This window comes from Dipodomys spectabilis, unplaced genomic scaffold, assembly GCF_019054845.1.
Source record: "Dipodomys spectabilis isolate Male_0828 unplaced genomic scaffold, ASM1905484v1 ptg000360l, whole genome shotgun sequence".
In the NCBI taxonomy this organism is placed as follows: domain Eukaryota; kingdom Metazoa; phylum Chordata; class Mammalia; order Rodentia; family Heteromyidae; genus Dipodomys; species Dipodomys spectabilis.
Window position 1 is genome coordinate 2634336 of NW_024871037.1, and position 24832 is coordinate 2659167.

The 24832-nt window shown below is 40.8% G+C and overlaps 1 protein-coding gene across 1 annotated transcript in view; it reads left to right on the forward strand.

Annotated features, from left to right (window-relative positions):
- The window catches only part of Rbm5 (RNA binding motif protein 5), a 32564-nt gene that overhangs the window by 3136 nt on the left and 4596 nt on the right, over positions 1-24832 (forward strand). Inside the window, exons 3-20 of the mRNA XM_042665894.1 lie at positions 83-248; positions 1716-1871; positions 10115-10184; positions 10660-10733; positions 13080-13163; positions 14434-14494; positions 15173-15238; positions 16572-16732; positions 17519-17616; positions 18201-18288; positions 18478-18555; positions 18643-18715; positions 19087-19172; positions 19558-19642; positions 19857-19948; positions 22176-22337; positions 23679-23828; positions 23910-23981. Of these exons, the coding sequence (XP_042521828.1) occupies positions 83-248; positions 1716-1871; positions 10115-10184; positions 10660-10733; positions 13080-13163; positions 14434-14494; positions 15173-15238; positions 16572-16732; positions 17519-17616; positions 18201-18288; positions 18478-18555; positions 18643-18715; positions 19087-19172; positions 19558-19642; positions 19857-19948; positions 22176-22337; positions 23679-23828; positions 23910-23981 (1822 nt within the window). The remainder of the gene's footprint in view (positions 1-82; positions 249-1715; positions 1872-10114; positions 10185-10659; positions 10734-13079; positions 13164-14433; positions 14495-15172; positions 15239-16571; positions 16733-17518; positions 17617-18200; positions 18289-18477; positions 18556-18642; positions 18716-19086; positions 19173-19557; positions 19643-19856; positions 19949-22175; positions 22338-23678; positions 23829-23909; positions 23982-24832) is intronic.

Consider the following 24832-nt stretch of genomic DNA (forward strand, 5'->3'; position numbering starts at 1 on the left):
TATATTAACCTAGTCTTGGGGGAAGGTTCTGAAGGTACAAAAAGATATAGTTTGGATTAAATGATTTTTTTTCCCCTGGCAGAGTGAGTAGAACAGAACGTAGTGGAAGATATGGTTCTATCATAGACAGGGATGACCGTGATGAGCGTGAATCCAGAAGCAGGCGGAGGGACTCAGATTACAAAAGATCAAGTGATGATCGGAGGGGTGATAGATATGATGACTACCGAGACTATGACAGTCCAGAGGTGAGTGACAAGCAACTGTTTATGGAGTTTCTTATAAATTATATATACAAGATTCCTTAAAAAAAAAAAAAAGTACACAGTATAGAAACTTACTTTGACTATTGCAATCAAACTTTCTATTACTTTGATTTCAATTACTCTGATATATTTGAGTTGACTATAACACACAAAGGTGTGTGTTACAGCCTGTGCCTGTAATCACAGGAGGCTGAGATCTGAGGATCGAGGTTCAAAGCCAGCCCAGGCAGACAAATCCAAGAATTCTTTATCTTCAATTAGCCAGCCAAAAAAGATAATCTAAGCCTAGCTGGTTTATGCCTATAATTCTGTGTCCTTAGGAGGTTGAGATCTTAGGATCTCAGTTCAAAGCCAGCCCATGTAGACAAATTTGATAGACATCACCAGTTAACCAGCAAAAGTCTAGAACTGAAGATGTGGCTCAAATGATAGAACAGTAGCCAAGAGCTTTTCACCTGAATGAGAGCAGAAGGCTCTGAGTTCAAGTCCTAGTACTGACACAAATAATAGTAATATCCTGAAATAGAAATATAGTAATAGTAAACAAAATACATCATGTATTCTTTTGAGCACTAGACTTCATGAATCCAGTTAGGTCTCACTACCAACACTGTAAGGTAGATGTTATTTACCTTCTTACACTGTTTTATAGTATATTACACCTGTTTACACTATCAGGTAGATTTATTTTAAAGATGAGATAGTGGGGGCTGGAAAGGTGGCTCAGTGGTAGAGTGCTTGCTTTGCATGCATGAGGCCCTGGGTTCGATTCCTCAGCACCACATAAGCAGAAAAGGCCAGACATGGCATTACAGCTCAAACGGTTGAGTGCTAGCCTTGAGCTGAAGATCTGAGGGACAGCGCCCAGGCCCAAAGTTCAGGCCCACAACCAAAAAAAAAAAAGATGAGATAGTGAAGGTGAGGTTAGCTCAGTGGTAGAACATTTTCCTGGAAAACACAAGATCCCAAGTTCAATGACTAGCACCACAAAAATGGAGGGCAGAGATAAGATTATAACAAGAGTACAGGCCCCATGTGTCTTAGACTGGTAACCTGGGGTTTTTATGTGCCAGTACTGGGGCTTGAATTCGGGGCCTCGCTGTTGTCCCTTAGCTTTTTTGCTCAAGGCTAGTACTTTACCACTTGGGGTTAATTGGAAATAAGAGTCTCAGATTCTTTCCATATGTATACATTCCATCCTTTCCATAAGTATACGTAGCTTTGTTTAGAAGTAATTATGCTGTCCCTATATGTTTGTACCTCTTTCTCTTTTTTACCTTTTCTGTGCACATAATCTTCGTATTATAACAGTTTCATTGTTTTATTGTGAGTTTGTCAACTGAATAGTGGGTTATTAAATAATTTTTCCGAAAATGATTGTCAACAGTTCTTAGCACTGAAGTGAACATCAGTGTGGAGTACTAATAATTTTGTTTTACTTTGAATCAGAGAGAGCGTGAAAGAAGGAACAGTGATCGATCTGAAGATGGCTACCATTCAGATGGTGACTATGGAGAGCATGACTATAGGCATGACATCAGTGATGAAAGAGAAAGCAAGACCATTATGCTTCGAGGCCTTCCCATCACCATTACGGAGAGCGATGTAAGAGGAAACTGATTCTAACAAGCAGTCCAGTAAATACAACAGACTTTGTGCTTCTCTTATTACTGTTTTATGTTTTTGTTTTTGTTTATATTTATGTTTTTGTTTTGTCCTTGAGCTTGAACTCAGGGCCTGGGCACTGTTCCTGAGCTTCTTTTGCTCAAGGCTAGCATTCTACTCTTTGACCACAGCACCACGTCCAGCCTTTTCTGTTTATGTAGTATACTGAGGAATGGAACCCAGGGTTTCATGCCTGCTAGGCAAGCACTCTGCCACTAAACCACCTTCTCAGCCTGTCTTATGTTTTGTGTTAATAAGCTAATAGCTCATCTAGTGATGCCGTTCTGTCTTTTTTTTTTTTTTTTTTAATTTTATTTTATTGTAAAGCTACTATACAGAGGGTTACAGTTACATGAGTGAGGTAATGAGTACACTTCCTCTTGAACATTGTTACCCCCTCCATTGTTTTCCCCCTACCATCCCTCCCCCGTTCTGTCTTTAGAATACAGATTTATAGAAGTAAATGCCATTTATATATATTAGCCTTTAAAGTTCAAAGGTGAGTTTTCAGAAGTTCCTGAGAAAAAGTCTTTATTTGTTCATTAGCTCTTTGAAGATAATTGGTGCTTTTTTGTTGATTATAATCTGGTTGCCATTTGATTTGAAGAAAGTTGTACTATCTATCTGAAATCTGAGAGAATCCTGTTGAAAAAGAAAGCACATTTCCTGGCTTATTCCTTAGACCATTGAGGGGAGGGCACTGATGTACTTGAAACTGCTTAGTTTCCAGCAGTTAGGAGGCCTTACCCCTTCTAACTTATCCACCACCCACTTCATCACTGGACTGTTTTAGATGTGTACAACATTCTGTTGGTATGCCTTTTTCTGCTTGGAAATACCTTTATGTCAAGCCTTTCCTGATCTTCAGGCAGAATTTCTTCTCTTCCTAAGGCACTCTGGTAGATTTCTAAAAATAAACCTCTGTCAAAACCAATTACTTTTTGTTTTTAACTTTTTTTTTTTGGTCAGTTGTGGCTCTTGAACTCAGAGCCTGGGCACTGTCGCCTAAACTTTTGTGCTCAAGGCTAGCACTCTATCCTATCACTGGAGCTCCACTTCCCTTTTTTTGAGTAGTTAACTGGAGATAAGAGACTCATGGACTTTACTGTCTGGGCTGGCTTTGAACTTACGATCCTTAGAGCTTAGCCTCCTGAGTAGATAGAATTATAAGTGTGAGCTACTAGCACCTAGTTTCTGTTTCTAATCTTTAAATGAAGCATGCCATCCAGCCAATATTGCCGAAGTGCATTAAAGGTTTTAAACATGTTTTGTTTTGTTTTGGACAGTCCTGAGCTTAAATTCAGGTCCTGGGCACTGTCCCTGAGCTTTTTATTCAGAGGTAGCACTCTACCATTAAACCACAGAACCACTTCTGGATTTTTCTGTTTATATGGTACTGAGGAATTGAACCCAGGGCTTCATGCATGCTAGAGAAGCACACTACCACTAAGCCACATTCCTTGCCTTAAACATGTTTTTTGTTTGTTTTTTGGTCAGTCGGGAGGCTTGAACTCTGGCGTGGATGTTTTTCATGAGCTCTGCAGCTCAAGGCTAGTAGTACTCTACCACTTTGAGCCATAATGCCACTTCTTGGGGGTTAATTAGAGATGAGTCTCATGGACTTTACTTCCCCGGGGTTGACTTTGAACTGTGATCCTCAGATCTCAGCCTCCTGAGAAGCTAAGATTACAGGTGTGAGCCACCAGCGCCCAGCCTTTAAACATGTTTTTTGTTTCTATTTTGTTTTATTTATTTATTTTTGTTAGTCTTGGGGCCTGAACTCTGGGCCTAGGTGCTGTCCCTCAGCTCTTCAGTTCAAGGCTAGTACTCTACCACTTGAGTCATAGCACCACTTCTGGCTTTTTCTGCTTATATGGTGCTAAAGAATCGAACTCAGGGCCTCAAGCACTCTACCAGTGAGCCACCTTCCCAGCCCTACACGTTTTTTTTGTTTGGTCTTTTTTTTGGGGGGGGGGGGCGGTCAGTCATGGGGCTTGAACTCTTGTCTTGGGCACAGTCCCTACGCTCTTCAGCTCAAGGCAAGTGCGCTACTGCTTGAGTGGTTTATTAGAGATAAGAGTCTCAGATCTCAGCCTCCTGAGTAGCTAGGATTACAGGCGTGAGCTGCCGATGCCCGGCATAAACATGCTTTTAAAAAGCATTTTTCTAGTACCTAGTACCCTAGAGTAGTATGCTGACTTATGTTTAAATTTTAGCCAAAGATAGTATTAGATTCAAATAATTTAAGGTTCAAAACACTGGAAGTAGCGATTATGCTATATGTGAAACTGGATGTTATCTTTAACGGTGGGTAGTTAATTCCATTTTACATAATCACTGAACACTTACTGCACTGTATGCTATGTGACAGTGATACAGAGCTATGAATCCTGCCTGGAAAAAGTACATATGTATGCAGTGTCAATAAGAAGTTGATGCTGCCAGGTGTGATAACATGTCTCCACTACTCAGGAGGCTGAAGCAAGTGGGTACTTTGAATACAAATCCAAGGCTAGCCTGGACAACATAGCAAGTCCTTGTCTTTTGTTTTTCTTTTTAAAGGCAGAAGGGGTTGGTTTTAGAAGACATTGAATGTGGTCCTGCTGAAGGACTGTGAAAGCTTTATTAAGGGAGGTCAGGACTTGCAAAGGATAAGGCAGAGCTCCATGGAGATATTAGTTGAGCTGAGACTTGAGGGATAGAGTGATTTGGTGTGATAGAGAACTGCGGAATGTGTTTGGAATGGGTCTTTCTAAGCAGGGATATCATATGAGCAGACCTGGAAATAGAAAAGGAACTGAATAGATAAGGCTTTGGACTGGCTCAGCTTGGTGGGAGTCAAAGGTTCTTGCCAGGGAAAAGGCAGGTGGGAAGGTGCTGTTGTCCAGAATCTTTGAAAGTCCAACTAAGCATGAAAGTTACTAGTTTGCCTGTTAGCAGAGGCTGCACAGGTTTCAGTGATAGAGGAGATGATGCTGAGCTTAGGTAGTTGCACAGGGAGTCAGAAATTCTTTAGAAGTTGATTGAGGAAAGCTTGTGATTAATCAGGTTATGTGGCCTTGAGAGTCCACAGAGGAAGTAGATAGTATGGAGGGGAAGTTGGCTGTAGCTGAGTTTTGGAGGCTATACTACTGGTAATGAAACAATTATGGCACTGTATTTTAGGCTTCTTCAGGTAAACACTAGTAGTTACTATTTAATTTCTGAAGTTCTAAATACTATGTAATATCATAGAAATTTACTTATTGGAGTCTTAGCATTTGTAAAATGTTTATAGAACATTCAAAGAATAGGAATCCCAACAGCTCTATCATTTATCAGTTTGGTATTTTTTGTTGTTGAGGTTTTGTTACTTTAGTTTGGTTGCAGCCTTGAGCATTGAACACAAGGCCTCCTGTGTGCTACTTGAGCTATACTTCAAGTCTTCTTTTTTTTTTGGTGCCAATCCTACTGGTATTTGAACTGAGGGCCTGGATGCTGTCCCTAGGCTTTTTTGCTCAAGAATAGGGTCTACTACTTGAGCCTCAGCTCCACTTCCAGCTTTTTTTCCCCCCTGCATTTAATTAGAGATGAGTCTCACAGACTTTCCTGCCCAGGCTGGCTTTGAACTACAGTTCTCAGATCTCAACCTCTTGAGTAGTAAGGATTATAGGCATGACCCATCGATGCTGATGATGTTGTTTGTTTTGTTTTGTGGGATTGGAGGGTTTTTTTGTTGCTGTTGGTTGTGGGGCTTGAACTCTTGGCCTGGGCATTGTCCCTCAACTCTTCAGCTCAAGGATAGCACTCTACCATTTGAGCCACAGCACCACTTCCAGTTTTCTGGTGGTTTATTGGGGATAAGTGTTTCATGGACTTTTCCTGCTGAGTAGCTAACATTACAGGCCTGAGCCACCAGCACCAAGCTTGTTTTATCTTTTTGTGGTAGTAGTGGTATTTTTGTTTGTTTTGTTTGGAGTTTTTGTTTATTTTGATGCTTGTCCTGGAACTTGAACTGGGAGCCTAGTGTTCTCACTGGCTTTGTTGCTCATGACTAGTATTGTGCCACTTGAGCCACATCTCTGATCCAACATTTTGCTGGTTAATTGGAGAGAGTTTTCTCAGGTTGGTTTAAAACCACATAGCCTCTTGAGTAGCTAGGATTATAGGTGTAAGCCCCCATCACATTGCTGTATTTTTTTCTTGGGGGTAGGGGAGGCGGGCAGTTCTAGGGCTTGAACTCAGCGCCTGGGCATTGTCCCTGAGCTTTTGCTTAAGGCTAGCACTCTACCACTTGAGCCATAACGCTGCTTCTGGCATGGTACTGAGGAACAGAATCCAGGGCTTCATGCATGCTAGGCAAGCACTCTACCACTGAGCCATATTCCCAGCCCCACCTGGCTGTATTGTTGAGATAGAATATTACTAATGTTGCCCAGGCTGGCCTCAAACTCATAGTTCTCCTACCTCCTGAGTAGCTGGGGTTACAGGTACTTGGTTTATTATTTATTTATTTTTTGTTTTTGAGATTAGATCCATTTTGTAACTCAAGCTGGTCTTGAATTTATAGTCCTCTTACTTTAGCCTCCTGAGGGCTACCACATGATAGTTTTATTTTTTCATTAATTTATTGAGACTTGAGATTACAGGTGTGATCACCACAACCTCCCTGCCCCACATACCTCCCCAACCCCTTTATCCCCCCACTCCCTACCAATCAATGATCTACCTCAGCTTCCTTTGTTTAGCAAGAGCAGATTTTGTGTTTTTTCGTTGGTACCTACCTCAATCCCTAAGGAGCATCCTAATATCCCCTAGTCTTCATGGACAGATATTCAAAATGAAAGAATTGCATGGCTAAGAAACTTAACTCTGAAAACTCTAGAACAGAGTTGGGAACATCATGAGGAAAGATTTGAACACAATGGGAATTTTGGATTATAGTGTTCCTACTTTAATTTGGGTTTAGGGGGGTTGTGTTTTGCTTTTGGCTATGTTAGGAATTGAATTTAAGGCGTAACACTTGCTAGTTGGCAGGTACTACTTCTGAACAAACCTTTTTCCATTTCATTTATTTTTGTTTATATTTTTTATTATCTTAATGATTAAACAGTTTTATGATTTAGTCAGGGTTAGAGATCACCTGGCCATCTGACCATATAAAGCCTATATGTCATTTGATAAATGACAGTACAAGACTTAAATGCTTCTAGTAGTCTGCCTATAGTTATTTGCCTGTATTAATTTTGTATGGCCTACCAATTCTGTTTTAAATACCCAGATGTCCCTTGTTAGAAAACAGGCTAGGAAGTTGGCTCAGTGGTAGAGTGCTTGCCTTGCATGCATGAGGCCCTGGGTTCGATTCCTCAGCACCACCACATAAGCAGAAAAAAGCAGGAAGTAGTTTTGTGGCTCAAGTGGTAGGGCATTTGTCTTAAGCTGAAAAGGTGAGGGACAGTACCCAAGCCCAGAATTCAGCCCCTATAACTGACTAAATAAATAAATAAAGAAATGCAAAGGTAAGAGCCACTTAGGAAGATAGCTTGGCAAATAAAAAAAAAAAAAAAAGAAAACATGTTCCCACCCCTAATTGAGTTAGAATTTGTTGCCAGTATTGGTTCCAGCTCTTCAGGCTGTTCAAATCTGCTTTGTGACACTAATTCTACAGATACTTGAGAATAAAAGTAGGATGTAATGACATGGTTAGGTCCTTAAAATAAAGTATTAATGAAAAATAAATGCTCCTTGGTATTATCCTCCCCTCAAAAAAAAAAATCAGTAATAGTAAATAGTAAATGTAAAATGTTATACTAATATTCTAAACTTTAGTATATCAGCTGTTAGTCTTGTTTCTCTTTTTAGCTTAGCATCCTTTCCTTTGCAACATGCAAACTCTTTAGAGAAAGTATCTCTAGTTACTATGTTGCTATGTTACTTTATCATTACTGTTATAGTAACTATATTTACTCTAGTGATTAACTTTTTACCTACTATAGTATGGTCAGTATCCTAGAGACTTACTATACCACTTGTATGTGATAAAATAGATACAGTCCATTTTCCTTATAGATAATTATGCTTCACAGTTAACCATGAGTGCTGAGCCATTACTTCTAAGGAAAATAGAGCCTACAGCTTTCTGGAGTTAAATTTTTAGGTGATCAGTGAAAAAACTTAGGTGTTCCTGTTTAAAATTGCATTTGAAGCCAGGCACCAGTGGCTCATACCTCTCAGAGCCTAACTCATAAAGTTAATATCTGAGGATCCTGATTTGATGCCAGCTTGGGCAGGAAAGTCTGTGAGACTTCTCTCCAGTAAACCACCAAAAAGCTCAAAGTAGACTGTGGCTCAAGTGGTACAACACTAGCTTTCAACCAAAAAAAAGCTCAGGATAGTGCCCAGGACCTAAGTTCAAGCCCTAGGAAACACACACACACACATGTTTAATTGATAACATTGCTGGTTACTTAACAATGAACTCACAGTCAACAGGACTATAACTCATATTTGAATGAAGCCAATGTAACATGTATTTTCTCCATGAGATAAACAACAGCCTTTTGTGCATGGAACACTAGCTTTAGCACTGTGCTTCAGGAGATTCACCCACAAGAAAAGGAGGAGGGAAACATGACAGTAGACATTTATTTACAGTAAGAAAATTGCTTATGTGGTGCTGAGGAATCGAACCCAGGGCCTCAGGCATGCAAGGCAAGTGCTCTACCACTGAGCCACCTTCCCAGCCCCATGAAAGTACTTTTAAGTATTGATTTGGTCATTACAACTTTAGTGAATAGGAAAATAGTGTTCTGTGAATCATGAGGAATTGCTCAGATGGCCCTCTAATTTGCATTTCTGTGGTCATGGCCTCTGGTATTACAGGTATGTGTCACTATACCTGTATGTGTATATATATATTTTTTTCTTTGCTTGTTTTTGGTTTCCAGTATTGAGGTCTGTGTTCTCACTCAGCTTTTTTGCTAGTGGTTGGATTTCTACCACTTGAACCATGTCTCCAGTCTGCATTTTGCTAGTTAATTGAAGATAAGTCTCATTGAAGTCTCTGTCTGCCTTCATAAGTTTTGAACTTCAGCCCTCAGATCTCAGCGTACTGAGTAGCTAGAATTGCAGGTATGAAACAATACCTGACCTTTTTTTTTTTTTTTTTTTGTCAGTCATGAGACTTGAATTCAGGTCTTGGGCTCTGTCCCTGAGTTCTTCCGCGCAAGGATAGCACTCTACCACTTTGAGCCACAGCACCATTTCTGGTTTTCTGGTGGTTAATTGGAGATGAGTCTCAGAAATTCCTGCTGGGCTGGCTTTGAACTTCGATCCTCAGATCTCAGCCTCCTAAGTAGCTAGGATTTACAGATGTGAGCCACCAGTGCCCAGCTTTTTTTTTTTTTTTTCAAATTTTTTTATTGTGATTAAGTGGTCACATAATTTCCCTAATTTCACAGTATTGTGGGATAGTGATGCTCAGTTAAGTCACATACACATTGTAACTTTCCTGGAGCAAATTGTCTATCACGGTCTACAACATTTATGAGTTCTATGAGCTTAGCGATACAGTTATTTCTTCCACATTGGGTGATATGTACATTTCTTTTGTTTTGCATAGTATCAACTGTTCCCTCTTTCCCACTTGTTCCCTCCCTCCCATCGCTGCCATTGAGTTGCTTGAGCCTTATATTCTTTAATGTACCCCTGAGCCATGCCTCCACTTTTGGCTTTTTGTGGGTACATTGGAGTCTTTTGGGTTTGTTGCTGGGGCTGGCTCCAAATTATGATTCTAAGGTCTGAGCTTCCTGAGTAGCTAGGATTATGTATTGCCTAGTGCCTCCTTTATATCTCATTTTTCATTTATATCTCATTTGTCCTTTAGGACAAAGAGTAATGAGATTAGATTATAGGAGTGACGCTTGAGGACCATCATGCCATGAGCAGGACTCTGTAAATATAAATAATACCATGAGCAAGACTCTGTAAATGTAAATAATGGTACTTGAGGGAAATTTATAGAAAGCGTACAATGAATCCTTCAAGGCTTTTATAATACATTAATTTCTGTGAAAAAAGTTTCTTTATGCCTTTTAGGATAAATGCATTTTGAAATAAATTTAAAAGGGTAGAGATTACTCCCTAATCCTAGAGCTTTGTAAAATAGTGTGGCTTTAACTGTAAATGTGTAAAACCTTGTACAGATTCGAGAAATGATGGAGTCCTTTGAAGGCCCTCAGCCTGCGGATGTGAGGCTGATGAAGAGGAAGACAGGTGAGAACTTCCTTAGTTCCTGTTATTCTGGCTCTCTTCCCCATTCCCACTTCAGTCCCTAAAGAACATCTTGATTATCCCCCAGTCTTCAAGCACATGAATTCAGAATGAAAGGTTTGCCATGGCTAAGGAATGTGACTCTTTGAAAACGATGTTAGCATCTGAGGAACTATTTAAAACTTTGTTTTTAGGGGCTTTCTTTTCCTTCGGTAAGTATAAACTCCTTGTTTGACTGTTCATAGTCGGTTGCATGGTTACTTTAAGCGTGGAATCAAAAATCAAGTGGCATTTAGTTCAGGCGGCTTTTTCCTTGCCATGGCAAAGTATCAAGAAGATCCCAAACTCAAGTCACATTTGTAAAGCTGCTTCCCAATTGGCTTTGTCACGAAGTGTTGAAGCAGTGGGAGAGAGATTCACCTGTTTAAAGGAACTGACTAACACGAGTATCCCGTCTATATCTGAATGCTGTCTCTAGGTGTAAGCCGTGGTTTCGCCTTCGTGGAGTTTTATCACTTGCAAGATGCTACCAGCTGGATGGAAGCCAATCAGGTTGCTTCACTCACCAAGTCTAGATATTCATGAAAATGGAACAAGTCTGTACAATTAAAAAAAACGGTTAAAGGAGTGGTTTGTTCCAAAGGAGTGATTTTTAAAAAGCAAAAAGAATGCTTTGTATATATTAAAATTGACTAAATATAGTACCACAGACTTCCTTGCAGAATTTATTCTGCTTTTTAATATGGCTACCTTGCAGATCTTTAACTACTAAATACCTGTCTGGTAGTTAGCAAAATATCTTAATGTTCCTTTTCCTTACCTGATGCCCATTGAGGGTAAGCTTAGAATATCACACTCTTCCATTTGACAGTGAAGGAACATAGTGGAAGTCTGTGGCAGTAATTTTTATAATTCTGGCCGGAGACATCAAGCAAGCCTCTTGGAGACAAAACTGCTTGGATGGATCTTCAGGAACTATTTAAGGACATAATAGAATATATGAAAAATAAGTCTGATGAGATTAGTCTAGAAAAGATGCCCTGCCACTATCTATAATCTAGTTAAAAATAACAATATTACAGTCTCCTCACAATGCCTTTTATAATCTGTTCAAAGCAAATCATTGGTGGTTCTTTGATGTGACTTTAAAGTTTTCCTTGATTTATCAAAATAATGTTCATTGCTTGGAACTTAAAAGTTTTTGCAAGAACTCCAAAGCATAATATTGAACGACTTTAAGCAAGTATATTTTGCTCATTGTATTACTTTTCTATAGCACGTTATGATTTGAGTCACCCATGACTAAGAGTGACATTTCTTTGATAACATAACTTTATAACAAGACATACCAATAAGGCTGTTGCTTTGATTGACTGACTTAAGGTTTTTTTAAGCCTCTCAATTTCTTTCTGGGAATGTTGGCTAATGCCTGTATTCTCAGCAGTCTTGAGGCTGAGGCAAGAGGATGATGAATTTGAGGCCACCCTGGGCAGCAAAGTAAGACCTTGCATCAAAAACAAATAAATGAGTGACTTTATAGCCTAGAAATCACAACCAGGTCTTCATTCATTTATATCATGGCTGCCATTCCAGTAAATCCAAAGTATACACAATAAAAGTCTCCACAATTTTAATGTATACAAAGCTTTATTAATGTATAGTACAGTTCATATTCACTCCAGAAATTAAAGGCCAGTAGGATTAGGGATTCAGTGGTAGTTTGGAGTCTTCTCCCAGCACACATCCCTCCTAGTGGGATGATCTGTTGACATATCTCCCAGCTTATATTTGCTTTAGTACATTACAATGAGTAGATGGCCCTTCAGCAACTTCCCTATTGGCCAGACATAATGTACTTTTGCCTTTAGATACCAAAGAAACAATTGACAGTATGTCTTAAATCCTTAAGGATTTGTAAGAATCAAATTGCTCAACACTGTTTAAAGGGGTTAGATTCCTTTTAACAATCTAGGTGTCTAACCTAATTAAATCTGTTCTGCTAGTGTCAGAACACCATCTCATCTAAAAAGGAAAGATACTTATGTAAATGAAGGATCTTTTGGGGGCAGGTCTTAGGTATACTTTTGTCTAGACAGCTTCAGCTTAGAGTTTTAAAGTTAAGTCCCTTTTAGTCACAGGTTGACTTGAAGGATGAGGTGGTATATATTTTTATCAACTTCCCTATCCCCCCTGAAGAAACTTCATTGGCCTCCTGATGACTTATCCTAAAGAGAGTACCATCCATTTCAATGAAAAGTACATCTATCACCTAGGACATGACATAATCACATTTGGCAGAAAGAAATCTCATTTAGCTGTTTTAGAGTTGGTGGCATTCATAATAATTCCTGAGAAAGAATTGTAATAAAGTTCCCTTTAAAATGTGTTCCCCTCCTTTTGTCCCCCACAAAGGATACATCTTGAAGCAAGAGTTGGGGGAAGGGGGAAATACAAAGTCTTGTACTTTTCATAAGGATGGGGACTGGGAAAAAGTGAAGCAAAGCTCAAGGATATTAAGGTCTAATGTAGGAGACAGTCTCAGAACTGGGAGAGGTCTGTCTTCTGCTTTTGAAATAGACTGTTACTCTCAGGCAGCCTGTCAATGCTGAATGTAAGACTTCTGTCTCTGCTGGAGACACAGCCTGGTGCATGTCAGTGTTTAGTGTTTGGCAGCTTTTTCAACATTCCCTGACTCCGTTTACCTTTACTCCACATCCCATTCTCTTACTGCCTATCTGAAGGATTGGATGGGCAGAGTATAGGTGGCGGTGGTTGGTCCTCCCCGTATGTTGTCCATTTAATTCCAGAGCACTGATTTTTCCGAAGTGTGCTCTGCCCTGGGAAAATGGACACATGTTCCTCACAATGGAAATAACTAATTACTTTTTTTTCTTGCAGAAAAAGTTGGTGATTCAAGGAAAGCACATTGCAATGCATTATAGCAATCCCAGACCTAAGTTTGAAGATTGGCTTTGTAACAAGGTAAACATGTGTTCTTCCCAAATAAAACTAATTCAGTATTTTACTATTTTTCTGTTTATCTGTTTGATGTCTAACCAAGGAAAATAAATGCTTAATCACCAGCTCTTATTATAAGGTAATTTTTATCCTTTTGTACTTTACCTGTGTCCTGTGCTGGTATTGAAGAGAGAATCCCAAGAATTGTACAGATTTTATTATATAGAAATTCAGATTTCCAAGCTATTTCAATTAAGATTTTAAATGTTTTTCACTTTAGGGCTGGGAAGTTGGCTCAGTGGTAGAGCGCTTGCCTTGCACACATGAGGCTCTGGGTTCGATTCCTCAGCACCACATAAACAGAAAAAAAAAAGCCGGAAGTGGCGCGGTGGCTCAAGTGGTAGAGCACTAGCCTTGAGCTGAAGAGCTGAAGGACAGCGCCCAGGCCCAGAGTTCAGGCCCCACGACTGGACCCAAAAAAAAAAAAATGTTTTTCACTTTATTGCTTATTGAATTTTTGAGGTCTCAACTTTGGCATGGCCTCTCAACTGCATTGGCAGATATCCTTGAGAAACTTGATACAAAAATGTGGTCCTGTCACTGGTACATCATTTTGAACTTTGATGTCAACCTTGCTATTTTTTTTTTTTGAGGGGGTTGGGAGGAAGGCCCGGTTGTGGGGCCTGAACTCTGGGGCTGGGCGCTGTCCCTCAGCTCAAGGCTAGTGCTCTACCACTTGAACCACAGTGCCACTTCGGGCTTTTTTTCTTTTTGCTTATGTGGTGCTGAGGAATCGAACCCAGGGTCTCATGCGTGCAAGGCAAGCGCTCTACCACTGAGCCACCTTCCCAGCCCGTCAACATAGCTATTTTGAGAGTGCTCAAATTTATTCCTGTATATGACTATCTAGTAAGGAACAAGATGCAATTCAGATTACATTATGTCTGCATATAATAGAATGATCTATATTGCACTCTTAATATCAGGCATAAACTTTGTCAGTGTGTTTGCGCTGAGAGTTTTGGGTGAACTGAAGCCTTTCTTCAAGTTGATAAAAATAGAATTCTGCTTCAAAGTGTAACAAAATTTGTTTTTCTTGGAAGAGTTCGTGTGATCTAACATTTAAAATTTTTGGGGTTATACCCTTTTATCTGGAATGTATATCATTTCCTGCTTTTTTTTAATATTAGTTGTTGGACTTACCTGTGGCCTCACTGCTCTAACCCACATTGTTACTAGAAAATATGGCCTAATGTAAGAAATAACCACAAATAAAACTTTTTTTTTTTTCCAGTGCTGCCTTAACAATTTCAGGAAAAGACTAAAATGCTTCCGATGTGGAGCAGACAAGTTTGGTAAGTGTGGATTCAGCTATTTGGAAAATGCAATGAAACCTGATGGGTTGAGTTACTGTCTGTGAACCTGAAGAAAAGTATAGATTTTAGGAAGTTTAACAAGCAACTTGAATATTTTCCTTAAGCTTTTTTTTCCTTAGGTTATATACGTGCTGCTGCTCATTGTGAGAGCACAGAAAATTATTTTTGTTTTCCCAAATTAAGTCTGCTCACCTGGTTTGCTTTCCACAATTGCTTTTTTTTGGGGGGGTGGGGGTTGGGGGGGGTCCAGTCGTGGGGCCTGAACTCTGTCCCTCAGCTCTTCAGCTCAAGGCTAGCGCTCTACCACTTGAGCCACAGCACCACTTCTGGCTTTTTTCTTTTTGCTTATGTGGTGCTAAGGAATCAAACCCAGGGCCTCATGCATGCAAGGCAAGCGCTCAACCACTGAGCCACCTTCCCAGCCCCGACAATTGCTTTACTTTAGTGCAGGGGTAATGTCATCCTGTCCTGGCCCAATATTTGTATTACACATTAGCCAAGTCAAAATAAGGAGGTTTTACTGTAGCTACAAATGTTTTTAAAAGGAAGAGGGGGGGAAAAGTCTGCTGTATGTACTTAAAAAGATTGGGGGTATTATTTCCTTACCAAAAATACTTTGTTAGTCTTCAGTTGAGTCTTCTTTTCTCCAACTTGTAGACTCTGAACAGGAAGTGCCCCCTGGAACCACAGAGTCAGTTCAGTCTGTGGATTACTACTGTGATAGTAAGTTCAAACTTGGCTTTTGTGTGAAAAGTTCACATCAGTTGGAAATTCAGTCCTCTTTCTAATTCTATTTTTTTTTAGTGTGTGTGTGTGTGTGTGTGTGTGTGTGTGTGTGTGTGTGTGTGTGTGTGTGTGTGTGTGTGTGTGTGTGTGTGTGTGTGTGTGTGTGTGTGTGTGTGTGTGCTGGTGGTGATACTTGAACTCAGAGTTTCATGCTCTTACTAGCTTTTACCATGCAAACCTGGTGCTCTACCACTTAAGCCATACCGCCTCTTCCCACTTTTTAGTGGTTAGTTGGAAATAAGCATTTCAAGATTTGTCTGTCCAGACTGACGTTGAATCAGGCTCCTCAGATCTTAGCTCCTAAGTAGCTAGGATTACAGATGTGAACCACTACCACCTGGCTTCCGTTCCCTTTGATTCTTTCCCCCCCCCCCCTTTTCTTTTTTTTTTTTTGGTTGGTTGGAGAACTTGAACTCTGGGCCTGGGCACTGTCCCTGAGCTCTTCAGCTCAAGGCCAGTGCTCTACACACGAGCCACAGCACCACTTCCATTTTTCTGGTGGTTCATTGGAAATAAGAGTCTCACAGACTTTCCTGCCTGGGCTGACTTTTTGAACCATGATCTTCAAATCTCAGCCTCCTGAGTAGCTAGCATTACAGGCTTGATGAACCGTAGTGCCCAGTTTCCCTCGCCCCTTTTTTTGTTGATTGTGGGCTTGAACTCAGGCCTTGAGTGCTGTCCTTGAGCTCTTTTGTTCAAGGCTAGTGCTCTACCACTTTGAGCCACAGTGCCACTTCCAATTTTCTGGTGGTTAATTGAAGATAAGTCTCATGGTCTTTCCTGCCGGGGTTGGCTTTGAACTATGATCTTCACATAGAGCTCAGCCTCCTGAGTAGCTAGGATTACGGGCATGAGCCACTGCTGCTGTCCCTCTTAGCCCCTTTTAGGTGAGCAAGGGCAGCTTAATTTTTTCCAATAAAAGATTTTAGGGGCTGAGAAGTTGGCTCAGTGGTAGAGTGCTTGCCTTCCATGCATGAGGCCCTGGGTTCAATTCTTCATAAGCAGAAAAAGCCAAAAGTAGTGCTGTGGCTCGAGTGGTAGAACGCTAGCCTTGAGCTGAAGAGCTGAGGGACAGCGCTTAAGCCCAGAGTTTAGGCGCTACAGGCAACCCAAAAAAAAAAAAAAGATTTTAGTTTTATTTTTCTCCTTGTCAGAGTGAAAAATATACTAGGAACTTACCAAAATAGATTTTTTTTGTATTTTAAACCTGTGTGAAAAACATTGGTGATGGGAAAGCATGGTTATGTCATTTGTCTCATTTTCCCTCCAGCGATCATTCTTCGGAACATAGCTCCACACACTGTGGTGGATTCCATTATGACAGCACTATCTCCCTATGCATCTTTAGCTGTCAATAACATTCGTCTCATCAAAGACAAACAGACCCAGCAGAACAGAGGCTTTGCATTTGTACAGCTGTCTTCTGCAATGGTGAGGTTCTTCTAAGCTCATCTTTCCTTTGAAAAAACAAAAATAACTCTATTTGGAAGATGTAGCCCAGTGGCAGTGCACATATGTAGCATGTTCCAAGATTCTGGGTTTAATCTCTAGCCCCCAAGAATTAAAAAAAAAAAAAAAAAAAAAAAAACTCTTAAGAGGTAAATGTGACTTAACTAATTTTGAGGTTTCTGGAACATAAAGTTCAAGGCTGTATAATAATAGTTTAGCCGTACTAAATTATGAGACTTTTTTTAGGACCTGGGTGCTGACCCCAAGCTTTTTTGTTCAAGTCTAGTGCTCTATCGCTCTACCCCTTGAGCCACATCTCCACTTCTGTCATTTTTGGTAGCTAATTGGAGATGAGTCTCATGGGTCTTTCCTGCTGGGCTTAGCTTTGAACTGTGATCCTCAGATCTCATCCCCCTGAGTAGCTAAGATTATAGAGGTGTGAGCCACCAACACACAGCTGGAATTGATTTCTTTGATATACAGTAAAAATGTCTATACCTGTAAAGAACTGACAACTGAAATTTGAGTTACAGTTTAGTCTTTGTGCTCCGGTTTATTTAGCCTTTGCTCCTTTAATAATACTGACTACCTTCATAAACTGGAGGTATTTTTTTTTCTCAGTTTCATATTTCTAAACAGATTATATCTTGAATACAATTGATGGTAGAGAGATTTTATTTTTTGGAGTGGTACATTTTTATTGGTTTATCATGAGAGATTTTTAATTCTTAAACTGATAAAATTGTTTTTCTTCACATTTTCCTTCAGGATGCTTCTCAGCTGCTTCAGATATTACAGAGTCTCCATCCTCCTTTGAAAATTGATGGGAAAACTATTGGTGTTGATTTTGCAAAAAGTGCCAGAAAGTGAGTGGCTTTATTGTCTTTATTTCAAATTACTGCATATGCATACTTTTTCAAAGATACTTTGCCAACCGTACCCCAGTTCTATGTTCTCAACACTGATATATTCTCCTCTCTGATTGTATACCAGGAGGGAGATGACTGTATTTCCTAATAGCCAGTTCTCGTCTATCCTGTGTAGTTACTTTATGGTTACCAGAAATTCCTTCAGAGCAAGACAAAGGCAAGATGACAGATGGGTTGAGAATATGTTTTAGAGCAGAGATCTAGTGTCACAATCTAGCAATATTTCTAGCTTTCCAAAGAATATTCTAAAAGCTTTATGTATATAGTACTTTGATCTAACACTGTAAATTTCCCCTTTTGTTAGTACCATTGTTCATTCAACAGATGCCTTATTAAATGGCAGTTATGAACTAGAGCAGTAGTAATACAGGGACACTTGTCCACTAAGGAGTTTGCATAGAAAGATTCTTCCCCCTGTGAAACGTGGCCATTTGAGACCTAACTGCCCTCTTGGCAGTACAAAGGCACTAACTGGGGGCATGCAGAGATAGGATCACATGATTGGATTTTTGTGGTTTCAGGGACTTGGTCCTTCCAGATGGCAACCGCGTCAGCGCCTTTTCTGTAGCTAGTACAGCCATAGCTGCTGCTCAGTGGTCATCTACCCAGGTAAGAAGAGTCTTTTTGTGCAGATTGATTGGTATAGTCCTGAAATGTGATCTCTCCCAAGATACTTAAAGATGTTTTTAAGGGAATTGTTTGAAGTTTTTCATTTATTTGGGAGAGTACTTCCTACCTTCTTTGTTTGAAATTCACTTTGTTTTTGGTTTTTTGTTTTTTTTTCCCCCATTTTCATAGTCTCAAAGTGGCGAAGGAGGCAGTGTTGACTATAGTTACCTGCAGCCAGGCCAGGATGGTTATGCCCAGTATGCTCAGGTAAGTTGAGTTAACTAGCTTTCAGTTTCTAGTCTTTAACTTTTTATATTCTTCAAGTAGCAAATTTAATAGTGAACTTTTCCTTAGTATTCACAGGATTATCAGCAGTTTTATCAGCAACAAACTGGAGGATTAGAATCTGATTCATCATCTACATCAGGTAGTAAAGTTCATCTCTTTTGTACCTTTTGCTTAAATATGCTTGAGGAAATATGGCAAGGTATCTTAACTAGACCCAAAGCAGCAAGTCCATATCTCTGCAAGAATGTGAGGGGCATCGTCAGAACTGTTACCATGTATCCACAGTGAAGGGGGGGAGGAGGGAGAGTTGGTTGGGAGTTAGATCACATTTGTAAAGGAAGGAGGATTCTGAGTTCAAAGTTAGCCTGAACTACATAGGGAGACTGTCTCAAGAAAAGAAAAAAAGAAAAGCTAACACACTAACTAAGAAAATAGATGAGGCATTACAGGTCGGTAGTTGGCCTGCAGTTCAGTGCATTGACTCCCTCTAATCCCTTTGTTCATCATCAGGCACAGCAGTGACCACCACCTCAGCAGCTGTAGTGTCCCAGAGTCCCCAACTGTATAATCAGACCTCCAATCCACCTGGCTCTCCGGTAATCCTATTCTCTTACATATAGAATTGATAGTTCTTGGGGAAACTTTATATTGATGTGCAAATACTATCATTTCCTGCTGCAAAAATCAGGATTGAATAATAACACATTCCATCCTAGTTCTATCTTACAGTATTAAGTAATAAAATAATTTTGTTATATATATTTTAAGTATAAAATACCAAACATGCGTATTTTTATACTTTATTAATGCTTCAGCTTGACCTTTAGAAAGTTGTCAGCATGTGTTTTGCTGAAGGATTTCCTTAGGTCCTTGGCTGCAGTGTATTTTCAGGGGAGCCCTTCTTCCTGGATGATTGCAGTGTTTTAGTTCTCTTAAAAGACTTTACAGTTGAAATTATATTGAAGCTGCTGTTCTTTCCAGACTGAGGAAGCACAGCCTAGCACTAGCACAAGTACACAGGCCCCAGCCGCTTCCCCTACTGGTGTAGTTCCTGGTACCAAATATGGTAAGCCAAACCTCATGGGGCTGTTGACAGTTGGAAGGTCCTAGTTGTCTTTGTATAATAAAAGTTTTTCTCCCTTTGAAATGGGTGTCAGAGGGACACTTGGGAATGTGAGGAAAAGAAGAGCATTAAGGCCTGCTGCATCCCACTGCCTTAGAATTGAAATAAAGCCAGTTTTTTACCTGTAATAATTGTATGCTGGATTTTGTTTTTGTAGCTGTACCTGACACATCTACATACCAGTATGATGAATCTTCAGGATATTATTATGATCCTACAACAGGGCTGTACTATGACCCCAACTCACAAGTAAGTATGCTTTCTTCTTCACTCTTGCTGGAAGAATCTGAGCTTTCCTTAGAACATTGATGAGGCACAAGAGGAATAGTCAAAATGAACTTTCCATGCAAAAGGAGTAAGATTTATCTTTATTATTTATTTGATACTCATACTAGGCTTGAACTCAGGGCCTGGTGCTGCTGTCCCTTAGAGTTATCATTCAAGGCTGGTGCTCTGCCACTTAAACCACAGATCTACTTCTAATTAACCATTTTTGGTGGTTAACTGGAGTTAAGAGTCTCAGAGACGAGCTGGGAAGGTGGCTCAATGGTAGAGCGCTTGCCTTGCATGCCAGAGGCCCTGGGTTCGATTCCTCAGCACCACCTAAGCAAAAAGAAAAAAGCCGGAAATGGTGGTATGGCTCAAGTGGTAGAGCGGTAGTCTTGAGCTGAAGAGCTGAGGGACAGCGCCCAAGCCCAGAGTTCAGGCCCCACAACCGGACCCAGAAAGAGTCTCAGAGACTTTTCCTGCCCTAGGCTGGCTTCAAACTGTGATCCTTGGCTTTCTAAGTAACTAGGATTACAGGCATGAACCCACCAGTACTATTTTGAAGCTGTAAATCAGTGGGTCATACCTATAATCCTAACTACACAAGGGGCTGAGATCTAAGGCCCAAAGTTTGAAGCCCCAATACACCCACACCCACACACAAAACATTTTGAGGTATGTTACATATTACATGTACAATACAAAAGTGCACAGGACCAGGGCTGGGAAGGTGGCTCAGTGGTAGAGTGCTTGCCTTGCATGCATGAGGCCCTGGGTTCAATTCCTCAGCACCACATAAGCAAAAAGAAAAAAGCCGGAAGTGGTGCTGTGGCTCAAGTGGTAGAGCGCTAGCCTTGAGCTGAGGGACAGCGCCCAGACCCAGAGTTCAGGCCCACGACCGGAAAAACAAAACAAAACAAAAGTGCACAGGACCAAAGTGTGCAGTTCTTTTAAATATTTACATGGATACATTCCAAGCACATCTGCAAGATCCCTTGCAGGCATTGGTGGCTCATGCCTGTAATCCTAGCTACTCAGGAGGCTGAGATCTGAGGATTGTGGTTCAAAGCTAGCCCAGGCATGAAAGTGTATAAGACTCCTATCTCCAATAAACCACCAGAAAACCAGAGGTGGTGCTGTGGCTCAAGTGGTAGAGCACTAGCCTTGAGCTGAAGAGCTAAGGGACAGCGCCCAGGCCCAGAATTCAGGCCCCACAACTGACCAAAAAAAAAAAAAAGAGTATATAGATCATTACTTTTTACTATATTCACAGTGTTGTGTTAACTCACTTCTAAGCTCAGAACATTTTCATCAGCTCAAGTAGAAGCCCTGCACATATTACACAGTCACTTTCCATTCTATTCCCCTTCCTCAGTAACCACTAATCTACTTTCTCTTTCTTTGGATTTACACATAGACATAATAGATGAATTCTAGACACATATAAATAGATTCAGACAATATGTGACCAGTATGTGATTGAACTCAGGGCCATGCTCTTGCTTGTCTTTTTCCCTCATCACTGGAGTCCTGTCCCTTGAGCCATGTCTCCAGTTCCAGCTTTTTGCTAGAAGTCTGATTTGCCCATCCACACAAGATCTTCAGCCTTATAAGTAGTAAAGGCATGATTAGAGGCATGAATCCAGTGGTGCCTGGCAGCCTAATATATTCTGGGTAGAGCAAGACACATCACAGTCTCTCTCTCCTGGGTGTCTGTTGATTGAGTAGACTGAGTGGCAGGAATAAAGAGGAGAAGAGAATTGTTACATGTCTTGTTTTTGTTGGTGGTGGCAGTGGTTGTGGAGCTTGAACTCAGGGCTTGAGTGCTGTCCCTAAGCTTTTTCACTGAAGGCTAATGCTCTACCACTTTGAGCCACAGTGCCACTTTCAGTTTTCTGGTGCTTAATTGGCAATAAGAGCCTCGTAGTGTTTTCTGCCTTGGCTGACTTCAATCCTCAGATCTCAACCCTCTGAGTAGCTAGGATTACAGCATGAACCACCAGCATCTGACTTGTTTTTGTTTTTGACAAATAATTACTTTTTATCTTTTTAACAAAATATTACTTTAGGTTTGACAGAGATCTTGGGGTACATCACAGGATAGCTGTGATGACTAGCATGTATAAGGTCCTGGATTCCATCCCCAGTTCTCCCCCAAAAAATGTTTGACCTAACAGAAAGTGTGTTATTTGTATGCTTTTTCTTCTAGTACTACTATAATTCCTTAACACAGCAGTACCTTTATTGGGATGGAGAGAAAGAGACCTATGTGCCAGCTGCAGAGTCTAGCTCCCATCAGCAGGCAGGCCTGCCTCCCACAAAAGAGGGAAAAGAGAAAAAAGAAAAACCCAAGAGCAAAACAGCCCAACAGGTAATGAGTATGGCTCATCCATAGCACCCATAAATGTTTTCTTGGAATATTGGATGGCTTAATTCTTCATTTATGGGTTGTAGTACTTCTCTTAGCTTTATTTGGATGCTTAAAAACTAGGCTGGGCTGGGAATGTAGCTCAGTGGTAGAGTGCTTACCTGGGTTTGATCTTATGGAGAGAAAAAAAAGTGTCCTAGACGTCTTTATAGTCTTTTAAGAAGTATTTATTAGCCAGGCAACGGTGGCTCATGTCTCTAATCCTAGCTACTCAGGAGGCTAAGATCTGAGGATCATGGTTCAGAGCCAGCCTGGGCAGTAAAATCCATGAGATTTTTTTTTTTTTTTGTCAGTCGTGGGCTTGAACTCTGGGCCTGGGCGCTGTCCCTCAGCTCTTCAGCTCAAGGCGAGCGCGCTCTACCACTTGAGCTACAGCGCCACTTCCGGTTTTCGAATAGTTTATTGGAGATAAAAGTCTCACAGTCTTTCCTGCCCGGGCTGGCTTTGAAGAAGGGCTTGCTTTGAACTGCAATTCTCAGATCTCAGCCTCCTGAGTAGCTAGGATTACAGGCGTGAGGCGTGAGTAACCGGCACCCAGCTCCATGAGACTCTTATCTCCAATAAACCACTCAGAAAACCAGAAATGGCGCTGTGGCTTAAGTGGTAGAGTGATTGCCTTGAGCTAAAGAGCTGAGGGACAGTGCCCAAGCCCAGAGTTCAAGCCCCATGAACTGTTTATAAAAAACTGGTAATAAGTGGACGCCAGTGGCTCACGCCTGTAATCTTAGCTACTCAGGAAGCTGAGATCTGAGGATCATTGTTCAAAGCCAGCCCAGGCAGGAAAATCCATAAGACTCTTCTCTCCAATAAACCACTAGGAAACCGGAAGTGGTGCTGTGGCTTAAGGGATAGAACGCAGAGCTCAGGGACAGCGCCTAAGCCCAGAGTTCAAGCCCCACGACTGACAAAATTAATAATAATAATAATAATGAAAGTTTGCCAGGCACCAGCGGCTCACACCTGTAATCCTAGTTACTCAGGAGGCTGAGATCTGAGGGTCGCAGTTCAAAGCCAGCCCGGGCAGGAAAGTCTGTGAAACTCTTATCTCCAATAAACCACCAGAAAATCAGAAGTGGCGCTGTAGCTCAAGTGGTAGAGCGCTAAGCTTGAGCTGAATTACTGAGGGACAGCACTCAGGCCCCGAGTTCAAGACCCAGGACTAGCCAAAAAAAAAAATAAGGGAAGTTGTCATAGGCCATTTGATTAATTCCTTAATGGCTTATTGTAATAGTACACAGGATTAAATGTGGGTTTTTTTGGTGGTATTTTTTTGTTTGACATTAGATCGCCAAAGACATGGAACGCTGGGCCAAGAGTTTAAACAAACAAAAAGAAAATTTTAAAAACAGCTTTCAACCTGTTAATTCCTTGAGAGAAGAAGAAAGGAGAGAATCTGCTGCAGCAGATGCTGGTTTTGCTCTCTTTGAAAAGAAGGTAATAGCAGAAATGGCCACACTGCGTAAAGAGAGCCTATGTAAAACTTGAGACTTACGGTTTATTTATTCTCCTTTCCAGGGAGCCTTAGCTGAAAGGCAGCAGCTCATCCCAGAATTGGTGCGAAATGGAGATGAGGAAAATCCCCTGAAAGTAAGGAAGTACCTGTGTTTTAAAGACTATGTCTGCAGTTTGAATCCCAACTACATCTTGGCTAATGTGATTTCTACTTAAAATGGGGTATAGTCTCTGTCAGTGGGTATTTGGAGCAGGTTCAGCACATAGAAGCCATATTCAGGGCTTTATTTTCTGTGCCTGAGAGCAAGTGTGATGGAGCAATGAATGAAGCCTGATACCCTAAGCTCACTAAATTGAATTTACATTGCATCTGTAAACAGAAGTTTTAATGATCTGGAAAGAGAAAATTAAGACAAGACAAACACAGTCTACTTGATAGATACTGATGCAGCCATTACTCTAACCTCTATTGTATTTGGGATTTTTGTACATGATCAGTGGTTTGAAAACAGTCATCTAAGAACCCATTTCTTGAGCTCTAAGACAATTGGTGCTAAGAGTATGATACCTGACTGCTACTCCATAGTTAATGAAATATGACTCGCTACTTTTTTTGGGCGGGGGGGAGTCCGGTCGTGGGGCCTGAACTCTGGGCCTGGGCGCTGTCCCTCACCTCTTCAGCTCAAGGCTAGCACTCTACCACTTGAGCCACAGCACCACTTCTGGCTTTTTTTCTTTTTGCTTATATGGGGCTGAGGAATGGAACCTAGGGCCTCATGCATGCAAGGCAAGCGCTCTACCACTGAGCCACTTTCCCAGCCCCAATGACTCGCTACTATTAAAGGTTGACACAGAGTAATGAGCATCACTTTTTCTTTTTCTTTTTTTTCTTTTTTTTTTTTTTTTTTTTTTTTTTTTGTAGGGCCTGAACTCAGGCCTGGTCCCTGTCCCTGAGCCTCTTTGTGCTCAAGGCTAGCACTCTACCA